General features: G+C 34.6%; 3 protein-coding genes across 5 annotated transcripts; 1 reads left to right on the forward strand and 2 right to left on the reverse strand.

Moving 5' to 3' along the window:
- Window positions 1-1,085: 1,085 nt before the first annotated feature.
- LOC111882607 (probable serine/threonine-protein kinase PBL7) lies at window positions 1,086-3,819 on the forward strand. Of its 2 annotated transcripts, XM_023878981.3 has the most exons (5): window positions 1,086-1,367; window positions 2,068-2,318; window positions 2,408-2,597; window positions 2,686-3,077; window positions 3,213-3,819. In XM_023878981.3, the coding sequence occupies exons 1-5, from the start codon at window positions 1,265-1,267 to the stop codon at window positions 3,477-3,479; spliced, it is 1,203 nt and encodes a 400-aa protein (XP_023734749.1). In that variant the 5' UTR covers window positions 1,086-1,264; the 3' UTR covers window positions 3,480-3,819. The 2 variants fall into 2 exon arrangements, with proteins under 2 accessions (XP_023734749.1, XP_042754232.1); XM_042898298.2 differs by lacking the exon at window positions 2,068-2,318.
- A 384-nt stretch (window positions 3,820-4,203) lies between these two features.
- On the reverse strand, window positions 4,204-6,077 carry LOC111882582 (uncharacterized). Its single transcript, XM_023878947.3, has 3 exons — window positions 5,027-6,077; window positions 4,396-4,938; window positions 4,204-4,305 (listed from the first exon to the last, which is right to left on the reverse strand). Exons 1-3 carry the CDS (start codon window positions 5,867-5,869, stop codon window positions 4,204-4,206), a joined length of 1,488 nt encoding a protein of 495 aa, XP_023734715.1. The 5' UTR covers window positions 5,870-6,077.
- Window positions 6,078-15,417: 9,340 nt separating this feature from the next.
- LOC111882585 (DNA-directed RNA polymerase III subunit 1) lies at window positions 15,418-22,675 on the reverse strand. 2 transcript variants are annotated; one of them, XM_023878951.3, is made up of 26 exons: window positions 22,444-22,671; window positions 22,215-22,350; window positions 21,581-21,730; window positions 21,332-21,509; window positions 21,066-21,250; window positions 20,857-20,969; window positions 20,675-20,774; window positions 20,381-20,599; window positions 20,125-20,273; window positions 19,891-20,032; window positions 19,678-19,818; window positions 19,392-19,580; window positions 19,091-19,307; window positions 18,929-19,022; window positions 18,587-18,821; window positions 18,313-18,504; window positions 18,132-18,230; window positions 17,836-18,039; window positions 17,487-17,759; window positions 17,262-17,409; window positions 17,037-17,188; window positions 16,798-16,953; window positions 16,594-16,707; window positions 16,441-16,514; window positions 15,946-16,353; window positions 15,418-15,713 (listed from the first exon to the last, which is right to left on the reverse strand). In XM_023878951.3, the coding sequence occupies exons 1-26, from the start codon at window positions 22,533-22,535 to the stop codon at window positions 15,665-15,667; spliced, it is 4,209 nt and encodes a 1,402-aa protein (XP_023734719.1). In that variant the 5' UTR covers window positions 22,536-22,671; the 3' UTR covers window positions 15,418-15,664. The 2 variants fall into 2 exon arrangements, 1 of the variants encoding a protein (XP_023734719.1); XR_008226212.1 differs by lacking the exon at window positions 15,418-15,713 and having other exon boundaries at window positions 16,289-16,353; window positions 16,594-16,654; window positions 22,444-22,675.
- Window positions 22,676-23,478: the final 803 nt, after the last annotated feature.

Below are 23,478 nucleotides of genomic sequence, written 5' to 3' on the forward strand. Positions count from 1 at the left end.
GAATTCTATTTATATTCGTCTTTTTTATCAGAGATAAATATTGCTACATAAAATATTTTCCAAGATACTTTAAATAAATAAAAAACAATTTTTATTATTTATAAATTTGAAAAATGCAAATAGATGAATAGAAATGCCAAAATTCATACAACCACTATAACTAAACCTTTTAGTTTGAAGAGACCGGGGGGGGGGGGGGGGGGGGGGGGGGGGGGGGGGGGGGGGAAGATAACGACCGGTTTTTTTTCATTTAACCATTGACCTATTTTGTCCCAATGAACCTACTATATAACCCACTATAAAAACCATTAGTCTTTCAAACTTTCATTTAACCCTTTGATTTTTTTTTCTTTAACCACGAAAACTTTGATTTTTATTAAAAATAAATGACTTCGGTAACAAAAATACTCGCTCGATTGTAGTTTACAATTCATTATCGGAAAAAAAATGAAGTTGTTTTTTTTTATAAAGTTAAACAAAACTTTTAGCCGTTAAAACATTAAAAAACTCTTTAAGCTGATAAAAAAAATTACTCTTTAAGCTGTTAAAAAATATAAAGTATATTGTAAAATTGGTCCTTATGGTATCTCAAAAAATGCATTTTAAGTTTTTTTTTTCATTCGTATAGTTAGTCTAGAATTAAAACTTCAAATTTATGGTATACCATAGACCAAAACTGTATTTTTTTGGGATACCATAGAACCAAATTTATGGAAGTTTCAATTTTATACTTATTATTATATGAATAAAAGAATTCAAAAAGTACTTGTTAGGATACCATATAGACCAATTTTGCATTTTACTCTAAAATATGTATAAATTTTTATAAAATTAGATTTATTAAAGACATTTTATACCTATTAAGTAAATGTTATTTTGTTTTTGTAATAAAAGGTTTAAACTCTAGCATAATGATTCAAAAAGTTGAATAATTTATAAGTCATTTAAGAGAGTACTCGTTCAACTTTTATGTCAAGTACCTTTTTGCATTTAAACAGTAGTATAGGGGCCAAAGTGAAAGAAAAACCCAACGAAATATATAAAATGTCCCTTCGTTTCCCCCTCCTCTGAAAACTTGCCAAATGTTGAATATTCTCTCTTTCTCTCATTTATGCTGATTGGAGGTATGTTCTTGAGCAGCAGAAGCACAACACACGAAGAAGAAAAAACAAGAAGAAGAAGAAGGTGAAAGTAGGACCTTTTGAAAATCAACGAATTCAGTTGTCATCGTGAGAAAGTTTGTGTGATAGAGAAAGAGAGAGACATGGGTTGTTTCTTTTGCTCCGGTGGATATTCTTCTGCGAAAAGATCACCACAAAATAAGAGAAAGAACAACACCAAGAACAACCAATCACATCCCTCTCCTGGTACGTATAATGCAATCGGTTCTTTTAACTGTTTTTAAATCATTTAAGAGCATTCAAAATAGTCAGTTTTGAAATTTTAATCGATCGGGATCGTATTTGGGGGAAATTTTCAGCTTTCAAATTCTTATTATAACTCGATAATGGATTAATTTGTTGTTGTTTTTCTTTCTGAATCATGCATGCCCTTAACCTGTTCGACGTAATTCCTCTTCATTCTTCTGGATTTGCATATTTTAATGTCTCGATCTCTTTCGTGGTTTTATGATCCCAAAGTTTGAACTTGTAAACGGAAACATACTGATCTTAGTGATTTTTTATATTTTTTATTTCCTCATCTTGATCAATAGTGAGATGCGATTTAATCCTTGTAATTTAGGCAATAATCTGTTCTATCTGTTGGCCATACTTTTTGTTTAATCAGTTAAATAGTCTACTTTATCATCATCATCATGAGCAACCCCATAAAAATTTTCGTGAAACTTCATATAAAACAACAACATTGTTTTAAATCTGCGTTTTGTTAATTCCTTTTTTATTTCTTTCCTTTTGTTCTTTTATAACTGTTGTCATATCCCCTGTTTCCTTCCTCTATGATGTTGAAAGTTTCATTGTTTTTTTAACTTCCTTTGTCTTGTCTGCTTCCACACACACAGTTCCTGATGTTTTTAACGATTAAATTTTGGTTCTACATATGGTTTAGATAACTCCAACTTGAATCCAAGTAGCGAATTGAAAAAGGATAATCCTAAAGAATCAAATCAATCATCAGTTGCGAATGAGAATGATGATAAAATCAAATCTCCCAACAATAAAGAGTCTAACAAAACCAAGGCACGAAAATTTACATTCGCTCAATTGGTAACTGCCACCAATAATTTTAAGGCTGCAAATTTCTTGGGTGAGGGTGGATTTGGTAAAGTTTATAAGGGAAAATTAGAAGACACTCATGAGGTTTGTGATCTTTAATCAATAAAAAAAAAAATCCTATTTATTGTTATTAACCCATTAAAGTATGAATCTTGATTTTTTTTTTGTTCTAGATTGTTGCTATTAAGCGATTGGATCTTGATGGGAGTCAAGGGATTCGAGAATTTGTTGTTGAAGTGTTGACTTTAAGCATGGCCAATCATCCAAATTTGGTCAAATTAATCGGTTATTGTGCCGAAGCCGAACAAAGGTTATTAGTCTACGAGTACATGCCATTAGGTTCTTTGGAGGACCATCTGCACGGTATTTTATTTATCAGATAACAGATAACAGTCAGATAATCAGTTGTTTACCGATAGTGACTAATTGGAACTTGGATTTCTTGTGTTAGGTGTACGTGTGAATAGGAAACCGCTTGATTGGAACGCGAGGATGAAAATAGCGGCGGGTGCGGCCCGCGGGTTGGAGTATTTGCATGACCGTATGAATCCACCGGTTATATATCGAGACTTGAAGTGTTCTAATATTTTATTAAATGAAGAATATCATGCCAAGTTGTCGGATTTTGGGTTAGCAAAAGTGGGCCCACTTGGGGACAAGACACATGTCTCGACCCGAGTGATGGGTACGTACGGTTACTGTGCTCCTGATTATGCGTTGACCGGTCAACTTACCTTCAAATCCGATATATATAGCTTTGGAGTTTTGCTCTTGGAGCTCATTACGGGGAGAAGACCAATCGATAATACAAAACCTACTTCCGAGCAAAATCTTGTTACTTGGGTAAGTTCAATAATTAATTCATAATAAATACACACTAAAAAATATACCATAAAAAAATGGTGTCGAGCAGAGCAGCTCAGCATAGGGGTTGCTGGAAGAATAACTGATTGAGCAGTATCTCTGTGTTGTCATCAGGCACGGCCGTTGTTCAAAGAGCGAAAGAAGTTTTCTCGAATGGTGGACCCTATGCTTGAAGGGAAATACCCTGTGAGGGGGCTTTATCAAGCTCTTGCCATTGCTGCAATGTGTCTACAAGAACAACCTAACATGAGACCTCTTGTGGCGGATGTTGTAACGGCTCTTAACTATTTGGCAACCCAAAAGTATGATCCGTTAATTCACCCGGTTCAGAGGTCAAGGTATTGGTCAAACCTTGACCAGGATGGGGTTGTATCGCCTTGAAAGGCGGTTTCAAACCCTAATGTTTATATCAGAATCGGAGGAGAAATTCCTCCCATTCTGTTTGTTTTTGTTTTGTTTTTTTTTTTTGGGAGTTGATGAGAAGCATTATACGTAGAGGAGTAGGATGTGGGGTTAAAAGGGGAGTTTTGTACAAGGAGTATTTTTTTCTCCTTGGAAGATTGTAAAGTAAAATGTTGGATTTTTAGAGCAAAAGATAAGAGTTTTTTGAGAGTTTAAATTTTAGGGGGCTTTCATATATTTGTTTTGGAAACAAGTATAAGATATACAAGAATCAAAAATTGTATAATCAGTTTTAACAAATAGGTTATACTTGGATGTGTTTTTTGTGTTTGTCGATAATCAATTGTTTCAGATTATATAGAGATTATATAGATGAAATTCGTAGTCGATGGTGCCTTTGAGGTATTTGATGATGTGTTTTAAGACTGGAGTGTGGTTTGTAGGGAACATACACACAAACTTTCATTAACACCTATATAAGCAAGAAATATGTGAAATAAGTGAAATTCCATCATAGAAGTATGTATAATACAAGTTTGAAGAATCACAATCTAATTGGGATTAAGACTTACCAAAAATAAAGATAAAGAGATAATTACAAATAATTGATTACAAATATGAATCTAATAAGGATAACTGCTAACATACCTTATATTTATATTAATGTTATATTTAAACAAAATTAATTTAATATTATACAACTCTACACCTCAATAACCTCATTCTCTCCGCAATGACCAACCCACAAATACATGACCCCTTCCTTCCTAGAACGCAAAACTCTACAACAATCCTTCCTTGGTGCCTGCCATATGAACAAGAAACCAATTACCAAATGATATAAACAATATTATATATAGAAAAAAAGGTTATTAGATCTCTATGCATCATGTACCCTTTGCCAACGATCGGGATCTTCCTGCTTCAAGACGACCACAGTGTGGATGGTTTGAGGAGACTCCATCTTCCATCTGCATCGAGGGTGGCGTTCCCGGTGATGAGTGTATATTCCGATGATCTGCTTCCTGGCTTTATCGTATCGTGTGGAGTTTATGTAGAACACGAATGGCGTCTGGCATCGGTTCCCGGTGATTGGACGAGTGTTGAATGAGTAGGATGTAAAATCAAGCACTTTGTACCAGTTGATAAACGTACGACTAGGAATCTCTAGCTCTCGTGGAGACAGAATTCCCCTCATGATCTGAACAGCGAAACCCCATGACACCAGAATCGACCATTCTCTTTTCCGATCATAACAAATTGACTGCTGTGCAAGACTCGCGGAATCGTATTTCGCGGAATTTAGTAAGTGTTTGATCGATTCTACTCTTTCCATGCCTGGGAACACCGGTTCGATTACATCAAAGTGGTGGAGCGAGACCAACGGCGTCACTGGATGGCCGGAGAGTATACCCAATAGGCTTCCATAGATATCGTTCTGAAAAGTTGCGAAAAGAAAATTCAGTCTGATTAAGTACGAATTCTTGTAGTAATTAAAGAAGTTTGATCTATCGAAAAAACAAAACCTGATGGAAGCCTGGTTCTCTGGTGAGAGGGACATTAAGCTCAGCCATGCAAGCTTGCATCCTGTCGTCGCTTCCATACAAACCAGGGTATCGTTTAATACACCGATCTTGCATCTTCTCCAACTCCTTAGCCAAAGGGTAACTGATGGCGAACCCACCACCACCATAAGCCATTAAATACGAGAAATAGATGTTCTGTAAATGACTTTCCGACGAGCTTCCGATGTAATAAAACTGGCTGTGATTGTATTTAGACAAAACCCTCACAACATTCTCCTTAACAAAAACCGTGTCATCGTCTCCCATGACAAACCATCTAATGTCCTCCAACCCACCAAGTCTTAACGCTTCTGAAACTATCCTTGATATGCGAATGGCTGACCTATGTCCCTGTTTGTTCGTGTATGGGAATCTTGAAGTGTCTCCTGAGATGTAGATGTCGGGTAGACTTTCGTTTGGTTTGATTTTCACGTCCATGTCGAGCCAAACACCTCCTCTGGTCTCCCCAGGCTTCCACCATAGCTTGATGTATTCTTTCCTTGATTCCCATAGATTTGAGGAGGCTGCAATGCAAAATGCGATATGTTTGAGCTCGGTGTCGTACCCGATTTTGGGTTGTTTGGTTTCTGTGAGATTAAACAGGCTAGCTTTGGTGGCGTTGGGGTGGAGATCAGAATCTTGGCAGTTGATCTTGGTGGTTAAGTGAGGAGGATAAATGAGAATTTCGTAAGAGTAGAGGAGGTAGAGGAGGAGTAGGAAGAGGAAGAGAGAGGGGAGTGATGATCGGATAATGGAGGCAAGGCTAAATGAAGGGCGGTGTTGGGTGGAAGAGGAGGAGATCATTATGGTGGTGGTGGTGGTTGGATTTGGAAATTGAGAAGGTGGTGGATCGGAGTAGGGTGGTTGCAGGATGCCCCATTGTTAGAGCTAATTTCCAGCGTCAATGATGTTTGGATGGAGGGAAATGCTTTGGTACGAGTGATGTTCGGATTGAAATGGAGATTTGATAGCAAATAAAAGCCGAGAAGAAGTCAAGAACGTCTCAAAATACATTTTTCACAACATGTCTACAAAGTCGCTAAATATTACTTTGTCCCCTTAAGTTTGAGACACGTGGGGACTAAACACAGTGAAACTGATTGTCATTGACAAAATCAAAGTTGGACACATACCTTTGTTTTGTCAAAATCCCAAGTTGTTAATTTTCTAACTATAATTAAGAATGACCATAACATCTCCCTGTGAATGTGTTGGTAAACTAAAGAGCCGATGCAAGTAAGAATCTGTTTAGTATCGGCCTTTATGAACAGACTATGTCAGTCCCATCACCCATGACACCCATGATATATATGTTAGATTTGGTGATAAGATTAGTACTCTAATTATAGCCAGTCGGAGTGTCGGACTAAATTTCGATAAACGTAGTAAACTTATCTAATAATTAGTTTGACAATACAACTAGTCACTTGTCAATTTCAAATGAAACTGTGCTACGTGAAGTAATGATGTTTGTCAACTCGAACCTACTCAATAACTAAATCAATTTTAGTCGGTGGTCAATACCACTCTAAAGAAGCAAGCCCAATTCAACAAGACTAAGGTGATTTTTGTTTTTTCAAAGTGAAAACATCTAAAATCTACGGACTACATATGCAGCAATCATCTGCAGTATAATAGGAGGACCAAAAGGTTGCAACCTATAGTATAAAGTTTGTTTTAATCTACAGGTTGTTGTAATAAACTGAAATTAAACATACAACATGTTAGGGGGGATATTAGGGTGACAGTGGAAAACCGGATTCCTTATGGATCGTGTATGTTCACTTTCCGAACTGATATTTTTACCATATGCCTAAGTTACATGAAATCTTGTTTAGAATTGCGAGTTCGTTTTAGAAGAAGAAGAGTTGAGAAGGGTTCTCTCTACAGCTCAAAAGAGGAGTCGTAAATATACATGACATATTAGTGTTGTCATCTTCTAAATTAGTTAGGAGAATCTCAAATTTAATGTCATAATCAATGGTTTCCAAACAATTCAAATACTCGAGAATCAGGGTGTTCTAAGAATTGAACCCTTCAACCCAACTAAATACCTGAAAGTAAAATGCATACTAGTTTATTGAACTTTCTAGCGAAATACAACTTGACACTATTATAAAGTCGTGTGCACTAATCCTCTCATGATTGTATCAATGCTAAGTCCCCAACCTCTTGAAATGCGGCAACACTTCACAATCACGTAGGTAATTCCTTTACTTTATGTATGTAACATCTTGTTTTGAGGTACTTTCACTTTTGACCCTTAAATTGAGATTTATTACATTTTGGTCCTTAAAATGTAAGATTTGTGGTTGGGAGGGGAAAATAGTGTCATTCTTGGAATTGTGGGGCGGAGCCACATACATTGGGCGTACATTTACGTACGCAGGGCGTACGGGGTGAATTCTCATACCCCTAATATTTAGGGTTTGGACCCTATTTATTCTTCATTAACTCTCAAACCTAGTTCCTTTCATCAGCCTCCATCCTCATAAACATTTTTGCAAACCATAATCTACCTCGTGAGCATTTTGAGCTTGTGTGTGCCGGTTTTATGCCTTTGAAGAAGGAAGAAGGAAGTGGAGACCATCTTAGAGGAGTGAAGCACCTTAGATCCGGAATCACACCATCATTTGACATCACTTAGAGGTATAAAGTTCTAAACATGATGAAGTTATACTTAGATCTTATTTTGGGCTTGATTTTATGTCCTTTTGGTCCCATAAGCTTGTTATTACGAGTGGGGGTTACTTTAATCCATTTGAGTTGTCCTTTCAGAAGTTTTGGAGCCTCTTGAGTAATAAAAATGTAATCTTGGATCTTCTTTTTCCTCCATGCAAGTGTTGAAGTGTCTTAATGGAATAAGAAGTTAGGTTTTTAGCTCGTGGGACTTGCCTAGCGATGGAAAGTCATAAAGGTGGAAACTTTATTACTAAGAGCCTAGATCTGTATTGGGAAGGGAAAGGTCTTAATGGATTAAGCATGACTTAAAGGGGAAAGTTGGTTGCAGAGTATGTTGGGCGTACTTCAAAGTACGCTGCGAGTACTCCCTTAAGCCCTCGATGATAGAACGTGAGTACGTTGGGCGTACAACTGACTACGTTGGGCATACTCAGTTACGTTGACTCAGTTGACTTTTTGGAATTTTGACTTTTACCTGATTTTTGACCAAGTTTAACCTAGGGGTATTTTGGATTGTATTTGATAATTTGTTATTTGGATGAATATGTGACGGTTAGAGCTGAGATTCGATGTAACACTTGAATTTATCTAACATCCCGATGTTCAAGTACTTCTAAATTCATCCCTATAATTCTATTTCATGTCAATTGGTCAAGTGGTAGCACCCTTGGGTATAATTGAGGTGTAGACACGACGTGTCGGAGGCACCACCACGGCATGTCTAGATTTGAGAAGGCGCAGGTTTCATCTTGGGCAACATGGCGTGTTCCCTCTTGGAATGCATGTGTTAGGCATCAATTTCACCCTTGAATCCATAGGAGTGCTCACAAGAGAATAATCACTAAAATTGAACCGTTTGAGAATTTTCTCAACATAATGATTTTGAGTCATTACTAATCCCTTGTTCACCCTCTTAATTCTTATACCAAGAATTATATCAGCCTCTTGTAAGTATTTCATGGAGAATTTAGATGACAACAATTGCTTTGTTTCATCTATTTGATCTTGGTCAGTACCAAAAATCAACATGTCATCTACATATAAGAAAAAGATTAGTCCTACACCAGTAGCATCATTAAATCTACTATAAACGCATTTGTCATATTGGTTTATCTTGAAACTAAAGTACAAGATAACCTCATTAAACTTTTGATGCCATTGTGTGGGAGCTTGTTTCAACACATATAAAGATTTTACCAGTTTACATACCATATGCTCTTTACCGGGCATAACGAAACCTTCTGGTTGTTTCATGTAAACTTATTCATCAAGTTCACCATTTAAAAGGGCTATTTTAACATCTATTTGATGGATAATCATATTGTGAATACTTGTCATGGTAGTCAACAATATAACAATATAAATACATGCAACCGGAACATATATATCAAAATAGTCAACACCGGGTTTTTGTCTAAAACCTTGAATGACCAATCGGGATTTGAAATTATCAATAATGTCATTTACATTCATTTTCAACCAAGTAATAATCATGTCATCGACATATACAAAAGAATATCCTATGTATTCATGCAAAGATCTAGGTTTCTCTATTGTACATGCAATTCATCCAAGACTCAAGAACCCTAATCTAGCATATGCATTTCGAAATTATCACATAAGAGCAGATCTAGATGATTACCTCTTCTTCAATGGCTTGAATCTTCTTGTCTTTGGAGCTTAGAGTCACAAGTGTCACTCCTCTAATGGCTTATAAACACCACAAGCAAGAGAATGACTTATGAGAAGGAGGAGGAGCACCAAAAACGTCCTAGGTTTCTTCCAAGTGAGTTCCCCCCGTTTTGGGGCTATAGGGGTCTTTATATAGTGATGCAATTAGGGTTATCAGCTAGGAAACCCTAATTTGAATGCTTAGGCCCTAAGCAGCCCATGGACTCCCTTTAGAATAACCCTTGGATGAATTCCTTATGGGCTTCCCATAGAATTCTTCCAACCTATGTTCCAAGGTGATCCATAGCCCAATTGCAATAATTACAATTCCAGACCCTTAAGTTTAATTAATGTCTTTTAGTCACAAAACTAACTATCAATTAATTCTTGACTAATATTAATTAAACAATATGATTTCTCCTTTAATATATTATTCATATAATATATTAATAAATCATAATTAATCATCTTTCTCCATAAATCATCCTATCAAGTTACTTTGGTGAAGGCAACCCAAAAGGACCATGTACAACCAGGTCAAGTACACACCAAATATAGTCATGGGCTTAGACACCAATCCAACAGTCTCCCGCTTGGATAAGTCTAGTAACTATAATGTAAGTACAATCCGATTAGCAATCTTATCTCTCAAAGACGTTGTCGAACTCTGATCTTATCAGCAACTTGTCCTTTAGATAAGGGATCATATATTCCTCCATTCTAGATATGACATGTGTGTCTAAACTAATTCAGAACTTATATTACTAAGTCCCAAATGTTCAGACTAATTGTCAAATCTCACAATTTGAACTATGAAGAGGGATGTCGTATTCATAATCGAATTTGAGAATGCAATTTACATAATCGCTATCTCCTTAAAATCTCTCTTAATGAAAGCGTTTCCTCACAATCATTTACATGAAGGAGAGAAACCTTATGACACTTAGATTTTATGGTGCATGTGTTCCTATCCATGTGAATTTGTCATAACCATAATCATAAGATAATGTTTGTGATGAATTCAAACTCTTATGGACAGAACTTGTTCATTCTTAATTTCTTGCCATCAAGGGTCCCACCATTGCTTCCAAGCTATTTAGCAGCTCACCTATGCCAGTCAATGTACTTTCATTGAACAAGGTGCTTGCCTTGTGCAGTCTATTGAGAACTCGTAGAACTCATATGCATAATCACTCAACTGGATTGGCACATAAATAGAATTTTGTCAATACGATAGGTTACAATCCTCAAGTCGTGTGCTAGTGTTTAATAGGTCTACTTCTTGATTTGTTCTTGAAACCTTTTTCAAGATCATTTAGACTCCCACTGACCTCTTGACATATAAGATTCTTTTGTCAAGAAACATTTCTTGATAAACAAATATTCAAGAGTTAGTGCGGATTCTTATCAAGACAAACCATATCACACAATTGATCTTAGTTGGTCTTTGTCTTTTCCAAGACATCACAATTTACCAATTTCAAATGTGTAGGAGTAAGAAAAACAATTTTCTACTTCACATTTGATGAGTGTGTTAGACCTTCTTAAAATGTGTCACTCAATTCACAATCTTGGAGTATGACTCTAAGACTTGATTTTGGAACGAAGTACGATACATCTTATTGACTTAACCTTTTCAACAATTTCTGATTCCTCTTCTTAGCCATACTAGTGCACTAAGATGTCCTTGGAGGATGAATTGTAATATGGTTCTTACGATTACCAAAACGATCACAAAACATGCTACAAAAGTACTCTCCCTTCTTCTTAGATTGGAGAAACTTTTATCTTTCTGCCTAAATGATTCTTTTTATTCGTTCTGCCATTCATTGAAACCTTTCAATGATTCAGAATTACACTTAATCTTGTAAGTATAACCACATTTACTAGACCTTTAGTAAATCATGACGAATAATGTTATTATTATTTATGGTGGACTTGACTAGTGCACAACATTGTGTACTAGTTCCTTTAGTCCTTCACTTGACTTACATACTTATGTGAACAAGGAATTAGTCTTAATTACCTAAGTACCAAGATTTCCATACATCACACAATACAGGTTGTATGATTCCAAGTTTATGTCCAATTGAAACTTGGGTGATGAGAATCTCCCTTCTATACATAAACATAACGGGCCGACATTGTGGCCGTAGACCCATGCACATAGTGAGGAGACTCACCTTGCACTGCTGAAGACTAGCTGAACACTTCTGACTGCTATCCGGCAACTCCTTAACTACGGATCCTTCAGCTCCCCGAACTACCAATACCCAAAATAACACTTAGACCACAATACCCACAAAAGTCAAATCAAGTCAAAATCCACGGTCAAATTCAACCTCCAGTTGACTCGACTCGCCGAGTTGGTCTACCAACTCGACGAGTCCATGCTCCTCCAACCCATTACAACCCCCGACTCTACTTGTCGAGTCTAGCAAGAACTCGACGGGTTCTACTTCAGTCATACAATCAGGACCATCTTCAACCAACTCGTCGAGTTTGTCCTTGAACTCGTCGATTTCATCTCCCTCACATGAATGTGTCCAGTCTATGACTCGCCGAGTTGTATGAACAACTCGTCGAGTCCATCTTCATAAACTAGGGAGATTGCCTTGGACTCGCCGAGTTCCTCCTTGAACTCATCGAGTACGAAGATCTTCATGACTACTATGGACCCAGGTTGGCTGAGTCCCTAACCAACTCAACTCATACCCTTTATAGAAGGGTTTTCGGACAAGAAACTGGCCTGACTCGCTGAGTCCTACAAGTGACTCGACGAGTCCCTCAATGTCCAAATCTATTTTGACGATTTCAGCCAAGCACAAGGCATCCAAGACCCAGATCTAACCTCCTAGGGTCGGAATAACACGCAAAGCTGCTACCTTTGCATCCATGCATGGCCCTTTTTGCTCAAAAGTTCATAACAACCTCTTAAACTTTGCATGGGGAGTTCTAATGGCATAAAGCTTCCACCTTTATGCCTTAACTACTCCAAATACTCCCAGATCTGAAAGGATCTAGCTTGGGGACGTCCAAATACCACAAGAAATCATTCTTGGTCCAAAAACTTCATAAAAAAAGGGCTATAAAGAGATCAACCAAACTAGAAGTCAAGATGAAGACTTGATTACCAATAAGTGCAGCAAATGGGGTGAATCTTCTGGATCTACTTCTTTCTTCTTGAACCCCCAACCTTCTTCTTGTTCATCCAAGCTTCAAGAATGCTCAAAATCTCACAAAATGGCTCACAAACTCAAGGGAAGCTCTAGGGTTTCGCGGGTAAGGGTTTGGGCAATGGAGGCTACAAATGAGGCTGATAGAATGAGAATGAGATGCTTAAATAGGGCACCAAGTCCCGAAATTAGGGTTTCCTAACCCAGACCAGACTCGACGAGTCAGTCCCCCGACTCGCCGAGTCGACCACTTAATCCGCGACACAGTACTCGCTCCTACTCGTCGAGTTCCTCCCTGGACTCGACGAGTAGACTTCTTGACTTCGGGTTTTTCTTTTCCTTTCCTGGTCTTCTGAATTTGGGGTGTTACAGATACAATGAAAGGAAAAAACAGAATATATAGACTAGCTAATTAGGGTTTTCTAGCTAATGGGTCAACATAAGACCCAATACAAAATAAAGCTCATAATCTTATTAGGCTAACATTATTAAGAATGCTTAAATGATCTAAAAAATTTGTACTTCCTTTCATATGAAGAGTATGAAATTGTTCCTTGAGATACAATTGATTCGAAATGTCTTTTTTTTTTTATAAAACTACTCAAGCTTCTCCCAAATCTCCTTTTCCATTCATATCCCATGCATATTTGCAAGTACATTCATTTCAACACATGCGAATCATACTTGCCGTTCTCAAATATAAATTGGCATATTCGTCATCATTGGCTTTACTAGTCACACTTGATTAGAAGCTTTACTAGTCACACTTGATTAGAAGTAGGAGTTGGTTTCCCCCTCAATGCCTTGTGTAGACCAGATTGAATCATCAGCCAAAGTTGATTCTTCCATCATATTTTTTACATCGAACCTCATGGGAGGGAATTGTGACATTTATCTTATCTGTACCTCAAAAACATTATTATATACTAGAAAAAATATACACCAAGCCTTTAAATAATACATTCAACAAAGCCACAAAGGAATTCTAGGAAAGAGAAGTGGGACCCAACGGATATGCTTAAATACTAAGTCTTTCCTAGCATGAACCTTTTTTTGGACATGTACATACTCATAGCTTGCATATAATTATATTGTACACAAAAACAATCAACTGAATCCTCGTTTCTAGTATGGAAGCTCATAGGAAGTTGTAACGACAAAGCATAATATAGAGTACGGACCTTCAAGGTATCGAGACATTCCAATACGAGCAATAGAAATTCATTTTTGATGTGGAAGTTCAGACAAAATTGTAACCCCACACAACTACGCACCTTTAAAACTGAGACCTCCCTTAAAACCTGAAGCTCTATATCACTTGTTGGGAAATAGCCTCAAAACCCTCCAACAAACTCCCAAAACCAATAATAAAAAAGTAATTGATTTATTAAAACAAATAATCGAACATAAGAAAGTATATGGAAAACAACCTTTAATCCACCGACCAACAAGTACAACCATCCTTCTGTATGTTTTTCTTTTTTGTTCATTTAGTCCCAAATTTATGTTTTCATATTTTTAACATCAAGAGGTTTTATTTTTCTACCATAACCCGATAACATATTAAAGTAAAAGTTATTTTCATCTTTTACAAGTTAAGAGTTGGTTGGCTTCTATTGCCATTTTTATAATTGGATGATACTATATACCTATATACCACTCTCATCCCTATAAAATACTTGGCGGAATTGTGCAAAAATAAAATTATATATTCCAAATATTGGTAAATCTATATTGTTGAAAATGAGCATATCTTTGTATGGTATTCTATTTATTGTGTGCCGTGTAGCAGATGTTAAAATAAGTTTAGCAACTTTTGTTAATACATACCAAAACAAACCAACACTTGTTAACCAACTGTTTGAATTTTTGTTTACAAAAATAGTACAATTGGAATAAACAAATTGCCTAAATAGTTCTGTTTGATATTCTAACAAAGTTTTTTATAAACAACACACTTTGCGAAAATCCTATCTATTATACTTAGGGGGTGTTTGGGTAGGAAAAAAAAATGTTTATTATTTATCGTTTATTCTCACTGCAATAAGCTAAGTTTAAGTGTTTTGATAAAATCCTTAAAAATCAATTTATTGTGTTATAAATAAACTAATTTTAATAAGCATCTTCCACCTTGTTTATTGCTTATTCCCACCACAAATAAGCTAACAAGCTAATCCAAACAGCCCTTAAAATAACAAGAACTTGCTTGTTACTAGAAAAAATTATGCAGTATAATATTAAAGCAATATTAAAAACCACACCCATAAAAAAATAAAATTCATATACTTGTTTTTCATTAATTTGTAATCTACCCTAATAAATAAAAATGATTTTGTCACATGTCCTTCTCTCATTCAATTTGTCACATGTCATTTTGTCATAATTTAGAGATATATTTATTTTCCACTTGTCATTTATTTCATTTTCCATTTCTAATATATTATTAATTAGTTTCCATAAATTAAACCTACCATAATGATATTAATTTCAAATTTTAAATTTTAAATTTCAATTTCAATTTTAAATAAATTTACAGTTTTAACCTTTGTGTTTAACATTTTGTTATAATTAACATGTTTAATATTCAGGTCTGATAACTAAATAATAATTTTAAATTATTTATTTTTTGCATGTTTTTTTTTCTCATAATTTTTATTTATTTCAAATTTCAAATTCAAATAAACTTCTCATTTAATTGTTTCTTTTTAACATTTTGTTTTAATCAACCCGTATAATATACAGGTTTCACAACTAGTACATTATTATATCGATATTAAAAACCACACCCATAAAAAAAATAACTCCATATAATGAACGGCAAAATAAAACTCTAAAACCTTAATTATTCCACTTATATTTTTTTAACATCTTCACAAACTGTCGAGAAGATTTATTTAATTATAATTAAATATTTACTACAAAAAAGAAAGAAATAACCTTAAATTAGATATTAACTTACATAAAGTAAAAAAACAAAAATCTTATTTTTAAACCTCCCAAAAAAAATAAAAAATAAAAATAAAAAAAACCTTCGATGCTATCCGTTCCATCAAAATTGTTTCCGCCAAAATCAAGCTAAAATCAACTCCGTTCCCTTGTACAACTCCACTTGTGGAACTCTGCCAACAAATATCATATCAATATTCAAAAATCAAAATGACTAAATTACACTTTCAGTCCCTGCATATAGCTAAGTTTTTAAAATTTTCCTCCAAGAAAGTTTGCTTTCGCAACTTCGGTCTTGGTAATATTTTAACCAAAATTGCAAAAATCAATTATATAAACTCAGGATCAAAAATGTAAATTTTTTTTTTTTTGTGTGTGTGTGAGAGAGAGAGTTATTGTGTGTACCTTTGTTTAACTTTAATCATTCCTGTCCCGGTAAGCATTGGAATCCCCATAATAATACATTCACTGACACCTTCAATCTTATCCACTCTCCCATTAACCGCTGCATTAAAAAGATGATCCGATGTCTTTTCAAACGACGCCAACATCAGCACACTTTCCTTCATCTTCTGAATCCCAAACCTCGTAATCCCCAAAACTTCACCTTTATACGTCATCACATCCGCTAAAAGCATCATATGTCGGATATCGATACTCATTCCATGACTTTCCATTGTGTATTGGATTTCTTTAATAATCGACCTTCTTGCAGCTTCGATCCCAAGTGTGTTTTGTACTTCCAGAATGTGATTGCTTGTTGTTTCGTGTCCATTTATCCCTTCCATTCCCATCACTGCTTGGAGCCCCGTCCTGTCAGCTTAACAAAATTACTAAAATACCCCTCAATACTTGTGTATTGATTTATTATAAATTGTAAAATGTAAAATGTAAACTAACCCTTCTACAAGCAAGTTGAACTTTTCCTGCTCCTTTTTCTTGTTTATCACAGCTCGTTCGATTGTACCAATTCCCTAGAAATATTTATAATATAAAATTATTAATTTACCAAATTAATTTGTTTTTTATTTTTATTTTTTTAACGTGACTAACCTTGACAACGACTGATGGAAGCCTGTTTCTGTACCAATGAAGATCAAAATAATATTTGTTCCTATCATATGGAGGATTAATTTCAAGTTTATAATCATCCAAGATCCTGATATGCTGTAATCCATAACAAATATATATATATTTATATATCAGAGGATTATAAAAAACAGTTTTCAAGTACCAAATTATATCAACAATTCTTACATTTTCCTTGAGTTTGATTTTAGGAGTCTTTAGAATGGAATCTTGAACAGTGTAAGCATTTATATTGAGTTGTAGTGCTTCGATTGTTTTCTTGTCAAGAGAAACAACAATAGATGCGGATCTTAATCCCAATACAAGCTTTATACTCTTTGCAACCTGTGAAAAACAAAATCTCAATATTTCAATTTTCAAGAGAAAAAGACGGAAATAACCCTGGAAAAAGAATAATCATATCTAACCTGCCCCAAAAGAGTTCTCTCCATTTTCCCTTTCACCAGTTTTGCAAATGACACGTTGTCATTTGTTCTAAGCTTTGCAGTAATGACAGGTGTGCTGATTTTCTTGGCTGCATTTAAGATTTCCTTTATACGAGGAACCCCGAGAGTGACATCTGTCATAAACTTAAGGACACTACAATTATTTAGAAAAAAAAAAATTAAATTAAATATTTAGAAAAAGGATACTCATGCTAGCAACTCCAGCAAAATGGAAAGTTTTTAATGTCATTTGTGTCCCTGGTTCTCCAATACTTTGAGCACCAATTGCACCGATATTTGTCCCAGCATCAATTTTTTTAAGATGATAACGTGAGATGCAAGTTTCCATGAACACCTATATAAAAAATAAAAATGAATCTTTGTTTTTTCTTTTCGAGTTAATGAGATTAATAGATATATATTGAGAAATACCTGAAGCTGTTGAGGGGTGATGCCAGATACACTTTGAGCAACATTTTCAAAAACTAATGATTCATCATCATTAAGCTGTCCACGTGGCATGATTGCTTTCATTGTGAAATCCAATGTTGTTGCAATATTTTCAAGAAATTGTTTTAATTTCTTCCGGAAGTCTTCAGAGCAGCCTCCTTCTGGAGTCATATCATGCATTGAAAGACGTTCTTCAACCACTTCACGAATCTCTGTAGGAGACATGCCTTTATGTTCCCCAGAAGGACATGTATTCTTTCATTTTAAAAAAAAAAAAGTTATTAATTAATTAAAAACTTATAAGTGTTATAATATAAATAGTTAAAAATACCTTGGCTTTATCCAATAACCTTGAGAAATTAAGAGGAAACCCTGATTTTCCTTCCATTTGAGAAGGATCTCTTCCATCACCACCATATGTAAATTGAACAATACATGCACTTGCATCTCTCACTGTGTTATCATAGTAAACTGATAAATCTTCCAATCCTTTGATAAGTTTTCTAGACATGTAACCTGTGTCAGCTGTTTTCACCTGTGTGTTGACACGTTACCAAATTACTTTAATACCCTTTTACTCATTACTTTTAACACTTCGTTTTTTTTCTTTTTAAAAAAAGAAATTACCGCTGTGTCCACAAGACCTTCTCGCCCTCCCATGGTGTGGAAGAAAAACTCAGTAGCTGTTAAACCACTGTAGAAAGAATTTGCTACAAACCCTTTTGCCTGAATTGAAAAAAAAAAGATAGACATAAAAGAAAGAAAGGTGATAGTTAAAAGTATGAGGGGTAAAAATGCAAAAACATACAGCAGGGGTTTTTGACATTCTTTGAAAATGGGGAAGACTTCTGTCTATGAATCCATTTGGAGCTCGTTGACCTCCAACTGATTGTTGACCAACACATGCAATCATTTGACTTATGTTGATTGGAGAACCTTTGGACCCACATTGAGACATAATTAAAGGGCTGTTTCTCCAATGTAGTTTTTCCATACAAACCTGTTTATGTAAATTCATTATTACACTTAATAGTTGATTTTTTTTTTTTAAAAAAAAGAGATGGATATTAATCTATTATTACCTTTCCAGTTTCATCTCTGATCTTATTTAGTACACCAGTGATCTCAGCTTCAAGGGTCTGAGCAGCATTACAACCAGGTTGTAACTTGAGCTTTCCATTATTAAAATCCAATATAAAATTATCACATTTTTTATTCCCTTCAGATATGATTCTATTTGTGTTGTCATTCAAATTATCCCCAGGTTGCACATCATCAATTCCTATTGAGAATCCATGGTTTCCTATCCATCGAGCACTGCATCATAAATATAAACACAATAAAACTTAATATAACATATCTTACATTAACTAAATGTCTAAATCAGATTCAAGAAACATAAATAAAAAAAAAAAAAAGGTGACCTTAGTTTTGCTAAACGATTCATACAAGCAGCAGCAGCATGTGAGTTGTAATCCCTAAGAAGAACCGAGTAAAGTCCATCCTTGTTGCCATTCCCTGTTGCATTATTTAATTATACAAGGGTATTTTTGACATTTCTAAAAGATTTGAAAAAGAAAACCAACCTAAAGTAGCCTTCCCAAGCTGCCCACTTAGAAGCTCACTATTATGAATGTAGATATATCCATCATTAGGGCACATAGTTTCATAAGGTTTGACTCTTTTTCCACTTGGCTTTGTGTAACTCTTTTCAGTAACAGTAAGATTCAGATAAACTCTCATATCTGCATATGGGCGCAACAATACACTAAACAGCTGTTTACCAGTCCAAAGCTCTATTGGCTGCAACCAAAACAGTTAAAATAAACCAATTTCAAACACAGAATAATTGACATAAATACCCCCATAACAATGTTATTTTCAAACCTTGAGTATAACAGGAGTTGGCAAATCAAGAGGATCCATTGCATCACCCATATAACAACACATAAGTGCAAATGAAGCTCGATCATAGAAAGTGTCTTTTCTTGTTATAAGGAAAGAAGATGTCAAAAAATCTTGAGTTGATGCAACCAAAATCTCCCCATTCTTTGGTGTACATAAATTGTTCTGAACCTGTGTGATTGAAAACAAATGATATGTGATATCATAAATTCATAGTAATTCATAACTAAAGTGTGGTTAGTTAATTAATTGAAAATGACAGAATTACCCCCATGAGCATAAGAGCTTCTGTTCGAGCCTCTTCTGTTTGTGGAACATGCATATTCATCTCATCACCATCAAAATCAGCATTGTAAGGATTGCAAACAGATTCATTGAATCTCAATGTTCTCCATGGCATAATCCTCGCCTACATACAATTAAATTAATCAAAAAAAAAATGATAATAATATTTTTTTTTCATCAATCATCAGACTCTCACCCTGTGACTCATGATTGACATACGATGCAAACTCGGTTGCCTATTAAAAAGAACAACATCTCCATGTATCAAATGTCTGTCAACTACATCACCAATTTTCAATTCATCAGCCAAACGCTTTCTTGCATTGATACTCAATGATCTGCAGCATCACATAGCATCAAAAAATCATTCATTCATTCATCAAGAAATCAAAAATCATCACCATGAATGACTAATGAGCAAAAAACTTACAGCATACTACCATCTGTCTTTCTTATATGCTTAGCACCAGGGTATTTAATAGTTCCATTACGTACAGCATGTCTTAATCTCTCTATATTGTGATTTGAAACTCTCTCAGGGAAAGTTAAAATCTTAGCCATTAAGATAGGAATTCCAACCTGAAACCAATAATAAAAAAAAAAGAAATCAAATTCAAGAATCAAGATCATCATCAATCATGAGAAGCCGATTGTCAAAAGTCAAAAGTCAAAACAATTAAAAAAACCTCTGTAATCTTTAAATTAGGATCTGGAGAAATAACTGTTCTTCCAGTATACTCAACACGTTTCCCTGATAAATTCCCTCTAAATCTCCCCTGTTTCCCTTTCATACGTTGAACAAGACCAGACATTGGTTTAGTGTTTTGCATATTAGGTGATGGAGGCACACGAACATCACTGTTTATATATAGTGCAACAGTAATTTGTAAATACTCCCAATTTTCCTACAATCATAAAAGGGTATTACTATAAATAGTTAAAACATTAAAAAAAAAAAGTGATGATAAGCAAAACTATACCATGGTTTTGTTAGCAGCACTTGGGTCTGATAAATTTTGATTAAGAAGAGCATTGGCTTTTATAATTTCAGCCAATCTCAAGGTTACATCATTCTCATTGCTGCATGATAGAAGAGAGAAACATTGGTTTAAATTTTAAAGAAAATAATTAGTTTGTAATGTTAAAACATAAAAAAGTGAACCTTGTTGCTCCACCATCAACTTTGACAGAAGGGCGAATAGGTAATGGAGGAACAGGAATTACTGATATAATAAGTTTCTCAGGTCTATCAGCAAGATAAAGCAAATCACAATCCTGTAACACAATGTAAAAACAAAATCATAACAACTTTGATTCAAGTTCTTTTCATATAATAGTAATACTTTCATTAAAAGTCATAGAAAATGGTACCTCATCCACCATCTTCTTAAAAAGTTTAAGAACTTTGTCAGGGTTTAAATAAGGTGACAAATTGACAGGTGTCTTTGACTCCTTGAGGTGAGAAGTAGCAACAGTTAATTCCTTTGAGGTAGAATCTTGAACTTTGCTACGATCATGTACAACTCCAACTGTTCCAACAGCCTTTTTCACTATACCTGTAACAAATTATAAATCAGCATTAGTGAAAATAATAAACAAAACACCTCATCTATGAAAATAACAAGTAAGAAATGAACCATTTATGTAGCCACATCTGGAGCATATCACTGCCTTCTTACTACTTGCCATAGCAGTGCACCTTTTCACTACCTTTTTAAAAGTTTCATTCTTTCTTAAATGATCCAGTTTTGGATTTCTCATCTTCTTTAAATAGCCTACACGTTCTTCCTCCACCAACAATATGCGTGAACATGACTGAAAAGAATAAAAAAAATGGAAATGAGAAAGGGAAAAAGAATTATAGAGCTTGTTTGCAGCTATAATACCTTGCATATGCATTTCAAAATGTCCACAATATGAGAAATATATCCAACATTATAAACTGGCAACACAAGTGTCAGGTAACCAAAGTGACCAGGGCAATTTTCAAATTTTCCATGGCATGTGTCACATGTGCCTGACTTGTTTGGAGGACCCTGAAATACCAACAAAAATGTCTTTCAGAACTTCATAGACAATAACAAGTAAAAATAACTTATAACTACATGTGAACAATAAAAATATGTAGCATAAGGCTAAAAGCAACAACATACTCTCATAGCTTCTTATACAATTCAGAGTACTCTTATGCAAGTATGCAACACATCAACATTATGATAAAAGTTACACATATATTGTTAAAAATTGCATTTTTCCACGTTTAGTGTTTATTTTAGAGCTCATGGTGTGCAACAATGGTGTTTAGTACAAAACTCTCTGTATTAACATCAATTTATTAGTTGAATGCGAGTAAACTCCCTTAGTGTAACAGGGCACAATGCCTCAATTCTACCACTCACGATCACATATCTGCTATGCAAAATGGGCAATACATTTGAAATGAAAGGTAGTACCCGTCGATCAATTGCAGTTAAAACAAGTGAGATAACATGTATACGATGCAGAGAAAAAACAAAGTACCATGTGTGCATCCAACAAGCCATTGGGAACAGGGCTTTTGTCCTCTTGACTAACATAACATCGGGAGCAAGAAACCTGAACTTCCCCCATTTTGAGAACATCAGCGTCAGAAAACATTGAGAACTTAATGCTCTTGCTGTCATTAAATCAAAGATTTTGAGCAGAATCAGTATGATTATAAGCAATTGAACTATTGAAAATGGTATGAAATGATCATGAAAACTCTTACATCCTTCGGGGGCCTTTATCTTCGACATAAGGTTGTTTCGTGAATGTGAGGGTGGTGTCTTGTCCTCTATTGCTATTCATCGCATGCGCCATAGATCATAGGTTGAACCGGAGGGGTTTGCAGTTCGTTCAAGTAAGGGGTAATGGTGGGGAGAGGGTTAACACTAAACGCATTAGGGTTTTAGAACGGTTTATTTTTTCTCGAAGAGTTAAAGTGGTTTGGAGAAAAAACTTAGTTCGACATTATACTCGGTGCGGGTAGTATGGCAATAGCAATAGCAATTGTGTCGGGTCAAAATCCATCAATGTCTATGATACATATAATTATTAAGGAAAATAACATAATTAATTTTTTAGGATGTTCATATCTAAACCACTACTTTTTGTTTTACACATCTAAATAACAAATTTGTTGTAAGTTTTCACATATGATTATTATGACTTGTAGAATAAATTAGTTTTTTTGTGAAAATAATTTACTACATCTAAACAATTATTAATAAAATTTATGCTAACATTATACGAAATCAGTAAGAATAAAAAATAAAAAGTTCAGATTTTTTACAAATTTGTAGTAAAAGAAGATGACGTATTTGGTGATAAGATGGATGTAACCAAAATAATAAGTCGTAAATAAAATTTTAAAATCTTAATTAAGTCAAATACAAACTATTAATTGTTATTCTTTATGTTCTAAATTTAATGTTTACTTTTGACTTTTCAAATGTTTAGTTTTGAACTTTGACCTTAAATATTTTTATTTATGTTATATATTACTCGATGAAACTTATAACAATGAAAAGACATTTACAACACAATTCATTTATATATTTTACATCAAATATTATATATCAAAAACCAAAAATATTTAAAATTAAAGTTGAACAATAAAGACTTTAAAAGTCAAAAGTTGACAACAAATATGGGACAAATATAGTATTTTTAAGGAGGGGGTGTTAGTTTCCCACCAATATTTTTATTTTTATTTTTATATGCATGTCGTAAATATATCAAAAAAAATATCATGAATCATTAA

The sequence above is a fragment of the Lactuca sativa genome, chromosome 9 (assembly GCF_002870075.4).
Source record: "Lactuca sativa cultivar Salinas chromosome 9, Lsat_Salinas_v11, whole genome shotgun sequence".
Taxonomy (NCBI): domain Eukaryota; kingdom Viridiplantae; phylum Streptophyta; class Magnoliopsida; order Asterales; family Asteraceae; genus Lactuca; species Lactuca sativa.

Bases quoted from the DNA above. Each gene is read 5' to 3' on its own strand.
- LOC111882582 (XM_023878947.3), bottom strand. From the start codon at position 5,869: ATGATCTCCTCCTCTTCCACCCAACACCGCCCTTCATTTAGCCTTGCC. The intron at 4,939-5,026 runs GTTTTGTTTTTT...GCAACTTTTCAG, and splicing joins GAGAACCAGGCTTCCATCAG to AACGATATCTATGGAAGCCT. The intron at 4,306-4,395 runs GTACATGATGCA...TTCATATGGCAG, and splicing joins ATCCCGATCGTTGGCAAAGG to GCACCAAGGAAGGATTGTTG.
- LOC111882585 (XM_023878951.3), bottom strand. From the start codon at position 22,535: ATGGCGCATGCGATGAATAGCAATAGAGGACAAGACACCACCCTCACA. The intron at 17,760-17,835 runs GTATTTTTAACT...TTAAAATGAAAG, and splicing joins GGTTATTGGATAAAGCCAAG to AATACATGTCCTTCTGGGGA. The intron at 16,354-16,440 runs GTTAGTTTACAT...TTAAGCTGACAG, and splicing joins TTCAACTTGCTTGTAGAAGG to GACGGGGCTCCAAGCAGTGA.
- LOC111882607 (XM_023878981.3), top strand. From the start codon at position 1,265: ATGGGTTGTTTCTTTTGCTCCGGTGGATATTCTTCTGCGAAAAGATCA. The intron at 1,368-2,067 runs GTACGTATAATG...CATATGGTTTAG, and splicing joins CCAATCACATCCCTCTCCTG to ATAACTCCAACTTGAATCCA. The intron at 3,078-3,212 runs GTAAGTTCAATA...TGTTGTCATCAG, and splicing joins AGCAAAATCTTGTTACTTGG to GCACGGCCGTTGTTCAAAGA.